Raw genomic sequence first — 18,512 nt, forward strand, 5'->3', positions numbered from 1 at the left:
TAACAGCTTCTGATTCCTGGAAGCCTTGAATATGAATTCCGAGTCTGTAAGGGTTTGTGCAGAGCGCTGTGTATCGGTTGTATTGTGGAGAAAACAATTTGAAATTGGCGGTTGCAGAAAGCTGGAGGTGGAGCTGGAAGATCAGAGGCCGCACTCTGCTCTGTCTCTCAATCTTGATTCTGTCTCCTCCCCTGCCGCGCTCTCTGTTTAATCTCTCACTCTGTCTCCTGCCCTTCCCGCCTCTCTTACTCTGCGCTTTCTCAGTCAGGTCGGGGCCGGCTCTATAAAAAAGGAGCCAGGAGCAGTTAGTTCCTCATTCAGCGACAGTTTGAGTGAAGAATCATCATGTCTGGGCGAGGTAAAGGAGGCAAAGGACTGGGTAAAGGCGGAGCCAAGCGGCACCGTAAAGTGCTCCGTGATAATGTTGATTTCTGGATTCTTTTACCTCAATCTGGTTCAGCAAAATTACTGAAATGAATACCGTTTGTGGTTTAAACAAAGTAAGCTTTTATTTAAAAAGCAAATCCCGATCGGGGACCTTATCAGACAGAAGGAATGCAACTCTGATAGAACGCACCCACTTCCTACGGACAAAATGACGTTACATTGTAAAGGGACGACGGTTATACATTTTTGGCAAAAGATAACAAGATAGGGCTAGAGTGACATCCTAGTCCAACCTATCCCTTTTCATCCCTCTTTCCCTTTGTCCACTCATAAGCCGACCTAAGTATGGTCTGATTTTAAACAAAGACCTTCTGTTAATGTTTCAGGTTCATAACATGATTTAATAAGACCTTGAGGTTTTTCTGCAAGCTGTGGGTTTTGTTTCAATATGTGTTAGTGTTGTAACATTTCGCAGTCTCAAGTCTGAGATGTCATGGCTATTCCACCATGAATTCTTTGTTAGCTTATACTGTCCCTATACAATTCCCACGTTCTCAACTTCAATGTCTCTATACATTTTTAGACATTCACATTTCCCCCTTTTATCATTACATGATAACCCTGGTGACTATTCCAGGAGTATCGCATTCAGCCATTCGCACTCTCTTTCCTGATCCATATTGTTGTTATTGTCGAGTAGTTCTTTACTTCATTGGATCATAACTCGGGAGCCCTTGACCACAAGTGGGTTTGCTAACCTTGCCATCATTACTTTACATCAAAGGTTAAGGCAACCAACAATTAGATAGGATCTCCAAGATCCATCTGATAGCCAATCAAACCAGCTAGATCCTTCTGCTGGTGTGGATAACTTCTTCACCTGCCTTCTTATGTGATCAGCGAGATTGATTATGTTTTCTGAACTATCAGGAATGTAAGGATCTGAATGTTGCACTGGACGAGGTAAAGGAGGCAAAGGACTGGGCAAAGGCGGAGCCAAGCGGCACCGTAAAGTGCTCCGTGATAACATCCAGGGCATCACCAAACCCGCCATCCGCCGCCTGGCTCGCCGTGGCGGTGTCAAGCGGATCTCGGGCCTCATCTACGAGGAGACCCGCGGGGTGCTGAAGGTTTTCCTGGAGAATGTCATCAGGGACGCCGTCACCTACACCGAGCATGCCAAGCGCAAGACGGTCACTGCCATGGATGTGGTGTACGCTCTCAAACGGCAGGGCCTCACTCTCTATGGATTCGGCGGCTGAACAACTCCACCCTTTCCACCCAGCACAACACAAAGGTTCTTTTAAGAGCCCCGCACCGCCTCACAGAGAGCAGTGACCTGGGGATGGCAGTGTGGACAGTTTGGTTGGGAAGTTATTTCAGCTATTTAATTAATGGAAAGAAAGACTTTGATGTTTCTAGTGCCTTACACGGCCATCGGACTTCTGCGGCAGTTTGAAAATCCACACTTCTAGATGGTTAACCTTATAACTAAAAACATCTGAGGCTCATTTCTGATCAGCAAACTTCAAGCTTAATTATAGTGAAGTATGTTAAATTAAATCTGGGACTATTGTTATCCACAGAACAGAAAGCAGCCCTTTCATAGATAGTGTGGGTGGCTCTGAAAAGAGCCTTTGGGTTATTAGATTAAATGCTGTCCGCTTTACTTGCCCTTGGACGCACTGGCGGTTTTCTTGGGCAGCAGCACAGCCTGGATATTAGGCAGCACCCCGCCCTGAGCGATGGTCACCTTTCCCAGCAGCTTGTTGAGCTCCTCGTCGTTGCGGATGGCCAGCTGCAGGTGTCTGGGGATGATGCGGGTCTTCTTGTTGTCGCGGGCCGCGTTGCCGGCCAGCTCCAGGATTTCAGCGGTCAGATACTCGAGCACAGCAGCCATGTAGACCGGGGCTCCGGCACCCACACGCTCAGCGTAGTTCCCCTTTCGCAGATGCCTGTGAACACGGCCCACAGGGAACTGCAGTCCGGCCCGCGAGGAGCGAGACTTGGCCTTGGCCCGAACTTTACCGCCGCTTTTTCCTCTCCCAGACATTTCCACAATCCACACGTTCAGAGAAAGAATGAGAAACTCCTCCCACATCTGCCTTTTTTTTGAAATTCGTAGCCAATCGTTCCAATTCTTTGTCAAATCACAAACGCCAGAGGTCACCTTGCACACGCCAAGGATCACTCGCCAATGCTCTTAGCCAAAAGGCCTCGAGCCACTGCACCGTTCCTGGAAGTACTGCAATACCAGGTTCGTGCCATGGAGGTGGATGGGTCAGGTCCCCCACACACCTCCGTGGAGGTGGATGAGTCAAGCCACCCCACCCACCTCCTGTTTCCAAAAAAGCAAGCATATACCTTCCTGATCCAGGGAGAACCACCCGGAGGTCATGGTGGCTACTCCCCTGTCAGGTCAGTTACGCATGGTCTTAGCCAAAAGGCCGAGAAGCGATGCAGGGAGCGAATTTGTGATTGGTCGCTCGGTGGTGAATTTCATTGGTTTTTCCAGGTGACCAATCACAGTCTGTTTAGCCCACCAATGAAAGTAGGGCGGAAATTGCTGTCTCCAACAGTCAGAATAACGATTTTTAATTTAAAAACCCCGCCAAGAAATTTTAAAATAGCGGATTATGTTAATATAAATTCACTATTAGTCAAAGATTTCCCAACACGTTTTAATTAATTTTGTCTTTCACATCTTCCCCTTGCAAGTTTCAAGCTGTTACAATCAGGATTAAATTCGGGTACTATTTCAAACTGTCTAATGGGCGGGAATCAATCCCCACCGATTCTGCAATGGGACACATTCCAACTTAATCTTTGTAAAAATTGGGTTTCACAGATTATCGATCCTGCAAAGACGGGAGTGAGCCCAGAACTGGGAGTCCTTCAGTGAAAAGAGAAGAGGGACAGAGTATTCAAACTGCACCGGTTCTGGTCTCGAAGAACTCCCATTCTGGGTTGTTACACTGCGGGGAGTCTCGGGTTAATAAACGGACTGACCTACAACAGGAATTGAAAAATAAACTTGAAAAGGGCTTGCGAGAGAGAATGTGTGACTGAAATCTGAGTCTCAGTCCCTAAACAAGCTCTTAATTTGGCAGGCGGTGTAAATGAACGTGTCTGAGAGCACAGGGAAACAGCGACCAGGGACCGTATTTGTAGTTGGCAGAAAATTCCAGCGACGCTAAAGTGGAACGCGACAGTGAAACTGATATGAGAATTCAAAACTAAATCTACAACTGGAAGTGTAAAAGTTCTCAAATATACTTGTTCAGGAAATAATTACAGTAAACAGAGTGTAAAGGGAGATGCGTTTGTGCAGCTCTTTCAGAGAGGTTGTGGGTGGCTCTTAAAAGAGCCGTTGTGTTTGGGGTTTGATCTGTCAGGACAGCGGGCAGTCTCACTTGGAGCTGGTGTACTTAGTCACCGCCTTTGTCCCTTCCGACACGGCGTGCTTGGCCAGCTCCCCGGGCAGCAGCAGGCGCACGGAGGTCTGGATCTCCCGGGAACTGATGGTGCGGCGCTTGTTGTAATGGGCCAGGCGGGAAGCCTCACCCGCGATGCGCTCGAAAATATCGCTCACAAACGAGTTCATGATGCCCATGGCCTTGGAGGAGATGCCGGTGTCGGGGTGAACCTGCTTCATCACTTTGTAGATGTAGATGGCGTAACTCTCCTTCCTCGACTTTCTGCGCTTCTTGCCGCTCTTCGCTGGGGTTTTCTTGATTACTTTCTTGGCACCTTTCTTGGCGGGACCTGTTTTCTTTTCGTCAGCCATCATCTCGTTCAGTCAGGCGCAGATTTGGGGAAACTCTGCTCCGAGCCCGCATTATATCGGCAGCCCCACACTCCGCCCACAGCCCTATGCTAATGAGGGATGGGCGAAGGCAATGGTTGTGATTGGCTTGTCAATATCCATTGTTCTGTATCTCTCTGATTGGATGTTTAAAGAGACCAATCAAATTTGTGCTCGCCACGATCTAAAATTCATGAATGAGGTCATGTGTTGCAACACCTCCTGATTTATACTCTGTTCTGCTATCAGGCAAAAACTTTATGAGCAAGGTTCATAAATCTTTTAGTATATATTCAATAATCTGAAGAGCAAACTCACTGTTCTGTTTATCGATCTGGATTTTTACATGTTCAACAGACATTGACCGGTTCATAACCGAGATTGACTGAGGGTGATTTCTGGTCAGGAAACTCCCAGTTTATCAACCATAGGGATTTAATATCAAGTAGAGAAATAGTGACCTGGATTTATATTGCGCCTTTCACGACCATCGGACTTCTGAACGTGCTTCGCAACCAATGAAGTGCTTTTTGAAGTGTAGACACTGTAGTAATGTAGGAACGGCGGCAGACATTTCGCGCACAACAAGCTCCCACAAACAGCAATGTGATAATGACTAGATAATCCATTGTGTTATGTTGATCGAGGGCTAAGTATTGGCCAGGACACCGGGCATAATTGACCTGCTCTTCTTCAAAATAGTGGCCGTGGGATCTATTACATCCACCTGAGAGAGCGACGGACCTCGGTTTAACGTCTCTTCCTATAGATGGCACCTCCAACAGTGCAGCATTCCCTCATCACTGCACTGGTATGTCAGCCTCGATTTTTGTGCTCAAGTCCCTGGAGTCTGACTCAGAAGTGAGGGTGCTACCAACTGAAGCACAGCTGATAAGATTGTGATCAATAGATCAGTTTCTTCAGACAGTAACCAGCCCTTTCACAGTTAGAGTGCGTGGCTCTGAAAAGAACCAACGTGGTATTAGATTAAATCTTGTCCATTTTACTTGCTCTTGCTGGGCCCAGCATTGGATTTCTTTGTCAGGAGCACCACGTGGATTTTTGGCTGTTCAACCATGATCCTATTGAATTGTGGAGCAGGCTCGAGGGGCCTTATGGCCTTCTCCCATTTCTTACAGCTGAATTTGATTACATCATTGTGTTAAGTGATTAAATATTTATTTAGATTTGCAGGTCAAGGAATTTCTCAAACGTAAGGGCTATTTACTTGACACAGCTCGACAAAGGCGCACCTAACTTTGATAAATATATTTGGAAATATGATTTATGTGAGTGTTGTTTTTTCTTCAGTTTCTGCTCGGCGAATTTGGGTTTCATTATACACCTGTCAGCTTCGAGTATGTGAGTGTGATTTTCACATTGTCTCGCTGTCTCTGGGATGTGTGTGTGGGTTTTATTCTGTACCTGGTCAGTTTCTGTTATGCAAATGCATGTTTTACTCTCTACTTGTCAGTTTCTGTTATGTGAGTGTGTTTTACTCTGTCCCTGACAGTCACTGATATGTGAGTGTGGGCTTTATTGTGTATTGTTCAGACTTTGAGATGTGAGTGTGAATTTTACTTTATATGAATGAAAAAACTGACTTTATTTAAAAGAGAAAGACTAGTAGATGTTATTGAGTGGAATCTGAGTGTCCTTGTACATGAATCACAGAAAGTTAACATGCAGTTACAGCAAACAATTAGGAAGATAAATGGTATGTTAGCCCTTAATGCAAATGGGTTGGAGTAAAAGAGTAAGGTAGCGTTGGTACAATAATATCGAACTGAGATTGGGAGAAATTTGTTCACTCAGAGGGTTGTGAATCACTGGAGTTGGGATTTTAACCTGCATCTGTCAGTTTCCTGTATGTGAATCGTGGTGTTTTCTGGGGTTTTTTGTCAGTAATTTGTGGAGATTTACTTGGAGCTAGTGTGCTTGGCCAACTCTCCGGGTAGTACCAGACTCATGGCCGTCGAGATGTGTGGACACAATCTGTACACTCCTAACTGTTAGAGGTTGCTGCCATCTCCTGGCTGAAAGCGAGTGCTGCAACAAGTGACAATCATTCAGCAGAACCCATTTTAAATTCCACAGATCGCTCAGAACCATGTTTATGTTCAGCTTAAACTATTGCAAAGTATTTTATTGGTCCGGCTGAAAACTCCAAACAACCATTAAAAGCAGGTGGAGGCGCTCACCCGATTGTAGTGTGAACAGTGGGTTAATCACTGAGTGTGGGATAGACATTACTGGGCAATTCATTTCAACCAAACGTGTCTTTGCAGAGACGTCTACAGTGCTGGGGTTAATCATTGAGTATGGGACAGACACTGCCTCTGTCACTCAGCTACTGTGTGCTAATGTGGGATTCACTGGTCAGTGTAGGATAGATACTGTATCTGTCACTGTCTGGTACAGTGTGTCAGTGTGGGATTGACTGGGAGTATAGTAAAGACACTGTATCTGTCACTGTCTGGTACAGTGTGTCAGTGTGGGATTGACTGGGAGTATAGTAAAGACACTGTATCTGTCACTGTCTGGTACAGTGTGTCAGTGTGGGATTGACTGGGAGTATAGTAAAGACACTGTATCTGTCACTGTCTGGTACAGTGTGTCAGTGTGGGATTGACTGGGAGTATAGTAAAGACACTGTATCTGTCACTCTCTGGAACAGTGTGTCAGTGTGGGATTGACTGGGAGTATAGTAAAGACACTGTATCTGTCACTCTCTGGAACAGTGTGTCAGTGTGGGATTGACTGGGAGTATAGTAAAGACACTGTCTGGTACAGTGTGTCAGTATGGGATTAACTGGGAGTATAGTAAAGACACTGTATCTGTCACTGTCTGGTACAGTGTGTCAGTGTGGGATTGACTGGGAGTATAGTAAAGACACTATCTGTCACTGTCTGGTGCAGTGTGTCAGTGTGGGATTGACCGGCACGTGTAAAAACAGAAAGCGATGCTTTCCCGCTTGATGCGTGTGATGGTGGTAGAGTGGTGAGCACAGCTGCCTTCCAAGCTAGTTGATCTGGGTTCAATTCATGGCCGTAGGATCCAGTCAAAATTTAATCCACTTTCTGTTTGGGATGTATAAGTGAGTGTTTTAATCAGTACCTGTGAATTTCTCATTTGTGAATGTGGATTTTAATCTTTACACACATTCTCTAATTATTGTGGGGTGTTTCTATGTACTGTATTGGAACCGGGTTTGTGATTATGGACTTTATTCTGTATCAGCCCACCTCTGGTATGTGATTATGACTTTTACTCTGTATCTGTCAGTGTTTGATATGACAGTGTGTTTTATTCCATACCAGTCCTGCTCCTATTTTTTATGTTCTTATTTTTATTATGATATACAAGTTTAAAAGCAAAATACTGTGGATGCTGGAATTGGAAATAAAAACAGAAAATGCTGGAAATTTCAGCGGGTCAGGCAGCATCTGTGGAGAGAGAGAGAGAGTTAACGTTTCAGTTCGATGACAAAGGCTCATACACCTGAAACATTAACTCTGTTCCTCTCTCCACTTTTATTGATATGGAATAGAGGGGAGTACTCTGTATCTGTCATTTTCAGCTTTGCGATGGTAGGTTCTAGTCTGTTTCTTTCAGTCCCTGGTACGTGAGCGTCGCTCTGTATCTATCGGTCCCTGGTATGTGCGTGTGGACTTTACTCTGTATCTGGCAGTGTCTGTTATGGGAATCTGGATTTTATTCTGTACTTGTCATCTTCTGATTTATTGGTGTGGGTCTTATCCTATAACTGCCAGTTTCTACCTAATTCAGAGATGGTTTTCCTTTGAATCTGTCAGTCTCTGGTATGGGAGTATGTATCTATCGGTGTGCCTGTCAGTCTCTGGTATGGGAGTATGTATCTATCTGTGCTGTCCGTGTCTAGTATGGGAGTATGTTACTATCTCTGTGCCTGTCAGTCTCTGGTATGGGAGTAAGTATCTATCTGTGTGCATTCAGTGACTGGTATGGGAGTAATATCTATCTGTGTGCCTGTCAGTCTCTGCTTTGGGAGTTTGTATCCATCTCTGTGCCTGCCATTCTCTGGTATGGAAGTATGTATCTATCTCTGTCCCTTTCAGTCGCTGGTGTGTGAGTATGTATCTATCTCTTTCCCTGTCAGTGTCAGGTACAGGAATATGTATCTTTCTCTCTGCCAGTTAGTGTCTGCTAAGGGTGTTTCCATCTGTGTGCCGGTCAATATCTGGTATGGGAGTACGTATCTATCTCTGTACCTGTCGATCGCTGGTGTGGGACTCTGTATCTTTCTGTCCCTGTCAGTGTCTGCTATGGGAGTATGTATCGATCCGTGCAGTCCGTGTCTGTTATGGGAGTCATCATCGTCATAGGCAGTCCCTCGAGTCGAGGATGACTTGCTTCCATGCCAAAAAGTTCACAGGTGTTTCAATGAAGGACCTAATATTCCAGGTCCCGAACTACATGTTAAAGGGTGAAAGGTACCTGTGCGTCGATTTTTTTTTTTTACATGTGGTGGCAGTTGCACACCAGCCACCACACGGACTTGACAGAGCTAGGTCTTGGTCCAGTGGCAAGGGTTATCCAAGACGACTGGAGACCAGCTCTGCGGCACTGACCTAGTGCGCACACATATCGCAGTGTGGGCTGGTCCATGCTGCCCCTGGGCCCTCGCCTCTCCTGGGCCCCGAACTCAAGCCTCTCCTTGGCCCTGATCTACCCATCTGGTACTCCCATCTGTATCTATCTGTGTACCTGTCAGTCTCTGGTATGGGGGGATGTATCCATTTCTGCCTGTCCCGGTCAGTGTCAAGTACGGGAGTATGTATCGATCCCTGCTGTCCGTGTTTGGTATGTGAGTATGTATCTATCTCTGTCCCGGTCCGTCTCTGGTATGGGAGTATGTATCTATCTGTGCAAGTCAGTCTCTGGTATGTGAGTATGTATCTATCTCTGTCCCTGTCAGTCTCTGGTACGGGAGTATGTATCTATCACTGTGCCTGTCAGTCTCTGGTGTGGGAGTATGTATCTATCGCTGTCCCTGTCAGTCTCTGGTATGGGACTATGTATCTCTGTCTCTGCCACTCTCTGGTATGGAGTATGTATCCAACTCTGTGCCTATCAGTGCTTGGAATGGAAGTATATATCTATCTCTGTGCCTGTCAGTCTCTGGTATGGGAGTATGTATCTATCTGTGCCTGTCACTGTCTGATATGGGAGTATGTATCTATCTCTGTGCACGGTGTGGGAGTATGTATCTATCTCTGTGCTGTCAGTCTGTGGTATGGGAGTATGTATCTATCTGTGTGCCTGTCAGTGACCGGTATAGAAGTATGTATCTATCTCTGTGCTCGTCAGTGTCTGGTCTGGAAGTAGATATCTATCTCTGTCCCTGTCAGTCTCTGGTATGGGATTATGTATCTATCTGTGTGCCTGTCCGTCTCTGGTATGGGAGTATTTATCTATCTGTGTGCAAGTCAGTCTCTGATATGGGAGTATGTATCTATCTTTGTTCCTGTCAGTCTTTGGTATAGAAACAGAGAAAATAGGTGCAGGAGTAGGCCATTCGGCCCTTCGAGCCTGCACCGCCATTCAATGAGTTCATGGCTGAACATGCAACTTCAGAACCCCATTCCTGCTTTCTCGCCATACCCCTTGATCCCCCTAGTAGTAAGGACTTCATCTAACTCCTTTTTGAATATATTTAGTGAATTGGCCTCAACAACGTTCTGTGGTAGAGAATTCCACAGGTTCACCACTCTCTAGGTGAAGTTTCTCCTCATCTCAGTCTTAAATGGCTTACCCCTTATCCTTAGACTGTGTCCCCTGGTTCTGGATTTCCCCAACATTGGGAACATTCTTCCTGCATCTAACCTGTCTAAACCCATCAGAATTTTAAACGTTTCTATGAGGTTCCCTCTCATTCTTCTGAACTCCAGTGAATACAAGCCCAGTTGATCCAGTCTTTCTTGATAGGTCAGTCCCGCCATCCCGGGAATCAGTCTGGTGAACCTTCGCTGCACTCCCTCAATAGCAAGAATGTCCTTCCTCAAGTTAGGAGACCAAAACTGTACACAATACTCCAGGTGTGGCCTCACCAAGGCCCTGTACAACTGTAGCAACACTTCCCTGCCCCTGAACTCAAATCCCCTCGCTATGAAGGCCAACATGCCATTTGCTTTCTTAACCGCCTGCTGTACCTGCATGCCAACCTTCAATGACTGATGTACCATGACACCCAGGTCTCGTTGCACCTCCCCTTTTCCTAATCTGTCACCATTCAGGTAATATTCTGCCTTCCTGTTTTTGCCACCAAAGTGGATAACATCACATTTATCCACATTATACTGCATCTGCCATGCATTTGCCCACTCACCTAACCTGTCCAAATCACCCTGCAGCCTCTTAGCTTCCTCCTCACAGCTCACACTGCCACCCAGCTTAGTGTCATCTGCAAATGTAGGGATATTACATTCAATTCCTTTGTCTAAATCATGAATGTATATTGTAAATAGCTGGGGTCCCAGCATAGAAACATAGAAACATAGAAAATAGGTGCAGGAGTAGGCCATTCGTCCCTTCAAGCCTGCACCACCATTCAACAAGATCATGGCTGATCAGCCACCCCAGCACCTCCCCCCTCCACGCCCCTTCCACAACCCCCGACCCCCCCCCAGCCGCATGGCACCTTCCAGCACCCCACCAGTCACTGCCTGCCGTTCTGAAAAGAACCCGTTTGTTCCTACTCTTTGCTTCCTGTCTGCCAACCAGTTCTCTATCCATGTCAATACATTACCCCCAATACCATGTGCTTTAATTTTGCACATCTCTTGTGTGGGACCTTGTCAAAAGTCTTTTGAAATTCGAAATACACCACATCCACTGGTTCTCCCTTATCCACTCTTAGTTACATCCTCAAAAAATTCTGGAAGATTGGTCAAGCATGACTAATCTCTCCACATAATTGAAGTCTCAGGTATCATCCTGGTAAACCTCCTCTGTACCCTCTCCAACACCTTGGCATTCTTCCTAATGTGTGTTGCTCAGAATTGTACACAATACTCCAGCCTCACCAATGATTTGTAATGGGTTAGCATTGAACTCCTTGTTTTTATGTTTAGTGCTCCATTTACAAAGTGAAAGATCCCATACACTCTCTTAAATGTCTTATCAGCTTACCCTTCCATCTTCAAACATTTGTGGATATTTACCCCCAGGTCTCTCTGCTCTTACATCCCCTTAAAATAGTACCGTCTGCATTATACTGCCTCTCCATGTTGAACTTCCCAAAGTGTATCATTTCACACTGGGCTATAATAAATTGCATCTGCCATGTTTCAGTCCAGTTCACCAGTCTGTCTGTGCCTTTCTAAAGTCTGCTGCTATCCTGCTCACCATTTACTACAATCAACTTTCTTGCCCTCAGCAAACCTCGAAGGTCCACTCCCGATAGCAAAGACCAGGTCATTTAAAATATAACCAGAAAAGCAAAGGCATCAATTGCGACACCTGGTTGACCCAATGTAAACTTCTCCGCAGTTGGAGAAACATCGGTCCACCACTGCTCTCTGACCCCTGTCCCTCAGCTAATTACAGATCCAATTTACCACTGTCCCTTTAACACCATGTGCTTCAATTTTACAAACAAGTCCATTATGTGATACTTTATCAAATGGCTTTTGAAAGTCCATGTATACAACCTCTACTGCACTTACCTCAACACTGTGATACTTAATTTACTCTAAAAACACACACGATTCAATGTGACTGTGTGTTCAGAGACAGAAACTGATCTTATTTCAAGTCCCACTGCACGACCTCCTGCTGGATAATTGTGCTCGGTGGTCAGACTCTCCCAATCTCATTCCCATCATTTCCTGCCTTATCTTGTAATCTTTGTGTACTGTCTACAGGACCAGTGTGTATCTGAGTCAATGGAGCTCTCTCTGACCTTTCTCCCCAGTCCATCTCCAGTGTGTATCTGAATCAATGGGACTCTCTCTGACCTTTCTCCCCAGTCCATCCCCAGGATCAGTGTGTATATGAGTCAATGGGACTCTCTCTGTCCTTTCTCCGCAGTTCCCCAGGACCAGTGTGTATCTGAGTCAATGGGATTCTCTCTGACCTTTTTCCTCAGTCCAGCCCCAGGACCAATGTTTATCTGGGTCAATGGGACTCTCTCTGACCTTTCTCAGTGGTCCATCCCCAGGACCAGGGTGTATCTGGGTCAATGGGACTCTCTCTTACCTTTCGCCCCTGTCGATCTATGGAAGCTCTTTGATTCAGAAGGGTTATCTCTGGTTGGTGCTCTCACAATCCTGTGCTGGTTCACCGGCCATTGTTCCTCAGTCTACAGTCCTTGTTTCCTTCCACCTGTGGAACTTTCTCAATCACTCCATCATTCACCGGAAGATCTAATAATGGCAGGGCAGAAAATGAGACAAATATTGACGGTGTGCAGTGGAATGTAATGTATACTTTTCTGACGCTTAATAAAACTGAAAGTTCAGGGTCGAGTATTCTTGTTGGAGTTTGTCATTTCCCCGGCAAGCCCACGGGAGCATCACACAAATTGCCAGAGTTCTTGACAAAACTGCGGAATTTACTGTCTATTGCTGAGACAAACCGGCACTGTGTGATCTCACTGAGTCCATCCTCCCCGGGTTACACACTGTCTGATCTCACTGGGTCCCCGGGTTACACACTGTCTGATCTCACTGGGCCCATCCTCCCCGGGTTACACACTGTCTAATCTCACTGGACCCATCCTCCCCGGGTTACACACTGTCTGATCTCACTGGGCCCCGGGCTTATACACTGTCGTGATCTCACTGGGCCCCCGGGTTACACACTGTCTGATCTCACTGGGCCCATCCTCCCCGGGTTACACACTGTCTGATCTCACTGGGTCCCCGGGTTACACACTGTCTGATCTCACTGGACCCATCCTCCCCGGGTTACACACTGTCTGATCTCACTGGGTCCCCGGGTTACACACTGTCTGATCTCACTGGGCCCATCCTCCCCGGGTTACACACTGTCTGATCTCACTGGACCCATCCTCCTCGGTTACACACTGTCTGAACTCACTGAGCCCATCCTCCCCGGGTGACACCAGTCTGATCTCACTGGGCCCCAGGGTTACATACTGTCTGATCTCACTGGGCCCCGGGCTTATACACTGTCGTGATCTCACTGGGCCCCCGGGTTACACACTGTCTGATCTCACTGGGGCAATCCTCCCCGGGTTACATACTGTCTGATCTCACGGGGTCCCCGGGTTACACACTGTCTGATCTCACTGGGCCCAACCTCCTTGGGTTACGCACTGTCTGATCTCACTGGGCCCCCGGGTTACACACTGTCTGATCTCACTGGGCCCATCCTCCCCAGGTTACACATTGTCTGAACTTACTGGGCCCATCCTCCCCTGGTTACACCAGTCTGATCTCACTGGGCTTCCGGGTTACATAGAAACAAAACATAGAAAATAGGTGCAGGAGTAGGCCTTTCGGCCCTTCTAGCCTGCACCGCCATTCAATGAGTTCATGGCTGAACATGCAACTTCAGTACCCCATTCCTGCTTTCTCGCCATACCCCTTGATCCCCCTAGTAGTAAGGACTTCATCTAACTCCTTTTTGAATATATTTAGTGAATTGGCCTCAACAACGTTCTGTGGTAGAGAATTCCACAGGTTCACCACTCTCTGGGTGAAGAAGTTTCTCCTCATCTCAGTCCTAAATGGCTTACCCCTTATCCTTGGACTGTGTCCCCTGGTTCTGGAGTTCCCCAACATTGGGAACATTCTTCCTGCATCTAACCTGTCTAAACCCATCAGAATTTTAAACATTTCTATGAGGTCCCCTCTCATTCTTCTGAACTCGTGAATACAAGCCCAGTTGATCCAGTCTTTCTTGATAGGTCAGTCCCGCCATCCCGGGAATCAGTCTGGTGAACCTTCGCTGCACTCCCTCAATAGCAAGAATGTCCTTCCTCAAGTTAGGAGACCAAAACTGTACACAATACTCCAGGTGTGGCCTCACCAAGGCCCTGTACAACTGTAGCAACACTTCCCTGCCCCTGTACTCAAATCCCCTCGCTACGAAGGCCAACATGCCATTTGCTTTCTTAACCGCCTGCTGTACCTGCATGCCAACCTTCAATGACTGATGTACCATGACACCCAGGTCTCGTTGCACCTCCCCTTTTCCTAATCTGTCACCATTCAAATAATAGTCTGTCTCTCTGTTTTTACTACCAAAGTGGATAACCTCACATTTATCCACATTATACTTCATCTGCCATGCATTTGCCCACTCACCTAACCTATCCAAGTCACTGCAGCCTCATAGCATCCTCCTCGCAGCTCACACTGCCACCCAACTTAGTGTCATCCGCAAATTTGGAGATACTACATTTAATCTCCTCGTCTAAATCATTAATGTACAGTGTAAACAGCTGGGGCCCCTTGCGGTACCCCACTAGTCACTGCCTGCCATTCTGAAAAGTACCCATTTACTCCTACTCTTTGCTTCAAGTCTGACAACCAGTTCTCAATCCATGTCAGCAAACTACCCCCAATCCCATGTGCTTTAACTTTGCACATTAATCTCTTGTGTGGGACCTTGTCGAAAACCTTCTGAAAATCCAAATATACCACATCAACTGGTTCTCCCTTGTCCACTCTACTGGAAACATTCTCAAAAAATTCCAGAAGATTTGTCAAGCATGATTTCCCTTTCACAAATCCATGCTGACTTGGACCTATCATGTCACCTCTTTCCAAATGCGCTGCTATGACATCCTTAATAATTGATTATATCATTTTACACACTACTGAGGTCAGGCTGACCGGTCTATAATTCCCTGCTTTCTCTCTCCCTCCTTTTTTAAAAAGTGGGGTTACATTGGCTACCCTCCACTCGATAGGAACTGATCCAGAGTCAATGGAATGTTGGAAAATTACTGTCAATGCATCCGCTATTTCCAAGGCCACCTCTGTAAGTACTCTGGGATGCAGTCCATCAGGCCCTGGGGATTTATCGGGCTTCAATCCCATCAATTTCCCCAACACAATTTCCCGACTAATAAGGATTTCCCTCAGTTCCTCCTCCTTACTAGACCCTCTGACCCCTTTTATATCCGGAAGGTTGTTTGTGTCCTCCTTAGTGAATACCGAACCAAAGTACTTGTTCAATTGGTCTGCCATTTCTTTGTTCCCCGTTATGACTTCCCCTGATTCTGACTGCAGGGGACCTACGTTTGTCTTTACTAACCTTTTTCTCTTTACATACCGATAGAAACTTTTGCAATCCGTCTTAATGTTCCCTGCAAGCTTCTTCTCGTACTCCATTTTCCCTGCCCTAATCAAACCCTTTAACCTCCTCTGCTGAGTTCTAAATTTCTCCTAGTCCCCGGGTTCGCTGCTATTTCTGGCCAATTTGTATGCCACTTCCTTGGCTTTAATACTATCCCTGATTTCCCTTGATAGCCACAGTTGAGCCACCTTCCCTTTTTTATTTTTACGCCAGACAGGAATGTACAATTGTTGTCGTTCATCCATGCGGTCTCTAAATGTCTGCCATTGCCCATCCACAGTCAACCCCTTAAGTATCATTCGCAAATCTATCCTAGCCAATTCACGCCTCATACCTTCAAAGTTATGCTTCTTTAAGTTCTGGACCAGGGTCTCTGAATTAACTGTTTCACTCTCCATCCCAATGCAGAATTCCACCATATTATGGTCACTCTTCCCCAAGGGGCCTCGCACAACGAGATTGCTAATTAATCCTCTCTCATTACACAACACCCAGTCTAAGATGGCCTCCCCCCTAGTTGGTTCCTCGACATATTGGTCTAGAAAACCATCCCTTATGCACTCCAGGAAATCCTCCTCCACCGTATTGCTTCCAGTTTGGTTAACCCAATCTATCTGCATATTAAAGTCACCCATTATAACTGCTGCACCTTTATTGCATGCACCCCTAATTTCCTGTTTGATGCCCTCCCTAACATCACTACTACTGTTTGGAGGTCTGTACACAACTTCCACTAACGTTTTTTGCCCTTTGGTGTTCTGCAGCTCGACCCATATAGATTCCATATCATCCAAGCTAATGTCCTTCCTAACTATTGCATTAATCTCCTCTTTAACCAGCAATGCTACCCCACCTCCTTTTCCTTTTATTCTATCCTTCCTGAATGTTGAATACCCCTGGATGTTGAGTTCCCAGCCCTGATCATCCTGGAGCCACGTCTCTGTAATCCCAATCACATCATATTTATTAACATCTATTTGCACAGTTAATTCATCCACCTTATTGCGGATACACCTTGCATTAAGACACAAAGCCTTCAGGCTTGTTTTTTTAACACCCTTTGTCCTTTTAGAATTTTGCTGTACAGTGGCCCTTTTTGTTCTTTGCCTTGGGTTTCTCTGCCCTCCACTTTTCCTCATCTCCTTTCTGTCTTTTGCTTTTGTCTCCTTTTTGTTTCCCTCTGTCTCCCTGCATTGGTTCCCATCCCCCTCCCATATTAGTTTAACTCCTCCCCAACAGCACTAGCAAACACTCCCCCTCGAACATTGGTTCCGGTCCTGCCCAGGTGCAGACCGTCCGGTTTGTACTGGTCCCACCTCCCCCAGAACCGGTTCCAATGCCCCAGGAATTTGAATCCCTCCCTGCTGCACCATTGCTCAAGCCACGTATTCATCTGCGCTATCCTGCGATTCCTACTCTGACTAGCACGTGGCACACAATGTGTGATCTCACTGGGCACCAGGGTTACACACTGTCTGATCTCACTGGGCCCCCGGGTTACACACTGTCTGATCTCACTGGGCCCCCGGGTTACACACTGTCTGATCTCACTGGGCCCCCGGGTTACACACTGTCTGATCTCACTGGGCCCCCGGGTTACACACTGTCTGATCTCACTGGGCCCCCGGGTTACACACTGTCTGATCGCACTGGGCCCCCGGGTTACACACTGTCTGATCTCACTGGGCCCCCGGGTTACACACTGTCTGATCTCACTGGGCCCACCCCCGGGTTACACACTGTCCGGGTCAGCACATTCCCCAGGACCTGACGATGACAGTAATCTAACCTCGGTTTCTGTGCTCACTTACAAACACTTTAATTTAAACTTTAAAGTCCCGCCCTGTGTGACAGCAAACATCAGATCTGACACTTCCGCATTTTCCCTCATGTAGATGGCAATGCGCCATTTTCTGTGCACAGTTACAAAGCGGCACTGTTGCACTTTAAAGTCCCTCCCGGTGTTTGTTCAGCTCTCGGGCTGAGCCGCCCGCTCTCAGTCCGTGAGTCCAGTTCCCCCAGTGACAGAGCGCGGCCCCGGTAACCCTGGCTGCACACAGGAAATTGACAGCCTCTTGCACCAATCCCAGTTCCGCTCCACCACAGAGCCCCGCCCAGAGGCCTGCAGAAGGAACCACGCGGGGTCACGTGGCTCCTGATTTGAACCCGGGCCATTGAACTGTCACTTCGCGAGCCCGGCAGCGCGCGGGACATGGCCCCGCCCACACAGCCCCTGAGCTCAGCAGCGGGAATGCTGCAATCTGAGAGAATAAAGACAGAAGGTGCTGGAAACACTCAGCCGCTCAGGCAGCTTGTGTGGGGGACAGAGAGAGAATTAACCTGAGGGAAGCTCATTGTTATTGCCCTGACATTCAGGGGCACGCTGCTTTACCTGCTGTTGGGGGAAGTGCAGCTGAAAGATTTATTGACAATATACAGGACTGTTTCCTGACTCAACATGTTAATGAAGTAACTGGGGAAAGTGATATATTGGACCTGGTGTTTAGTAGTGAGCCTGACCTGGTGTGGGGGAACATCTGGGCAACACTGATCACATTATACGCTCCCAATTGGCCGGGAGAACCAAAGGGACTGAGAACCTGCGACTCGCACCACATTTCAGACGGGCAAACTTCTCCAAAATGGCAGAGGACTTGCAACAGGTAAATTGGCCAACCCTCCTCGGTGCTGATGCGACCAATGTTGAATATAAATGGAAAGTTTTTAAGAATACGATTAAAAATGTTGAAAACCAACATGTCGACAAAATCAAAAGATAGACATGTGGTGAGAAAAAGCCAAGGTGGCCGACTGGCTCTGTACAAAGACAAATCAGATATAAACAGAAATGTCTCTATAAATTAAATCATTTAACACTCAAATAAATAGGGTGAATACAAGGAACAATTAAAGAAAACGAAGGCTGCTATTCGATCAGCAAAAAGGCTAATGGGAAAAAGGATTGTGGACAACTGTGGCAGTCATGGGAAGAGCTTTTTGAGTTATGTG

General features: G+C 46.7%; 2 protein-coding genes and 1 pseudogene across 2 annotated transcripts in view; 1 reads left to right on the forward strand and 2 right to left on the reverse strand.

The window, feature by feature from the left end:
- The window catches only part of LOC139248288 (zinc finger protein 665-like), a 115,154-nt gene that overhangs the window by 51,558 nt on the left and 45,084 nt on the right, over window positions 1-18,512 (reverse strand). The window lies entirely within an intron of this gene.
- Window positions 1,347-1,649, forward strand: LOC139248190 (histone H4-like; the record flags this gene model as incomplete). The annotated part of the gene is made up of 1 exon (XM_070871929.1): window positions 1,347-1,649. A coding segment is annotated over one exon (303 nt), but the record flags the coding sequence as incomplete, so codon positions are not given.
- LOC139248351 (U2 spliceosomal RNA) lies at window positions 2,608-2,846 on the reverse strand (annotated as a pseudogene).

Source organism: Pristiophorus japonicus, unplaced genomic scaffold, assembly GCF_044704955.1.
Source record: "Pristiophorus japonicus isolate sPriJap1 unplaced genomic scaffold, sPriJap1.hap1 HAP1_SCAFFOLD_29, whole genome shotgun sequence".
Classification (NCBI taxonomy): domain Eukaryota; kingdom Metazoa; phylum Chordata; class Chondrichthyes; family Pristiophoridae; genus Pristiophorus; species Pristiophorus japonicus.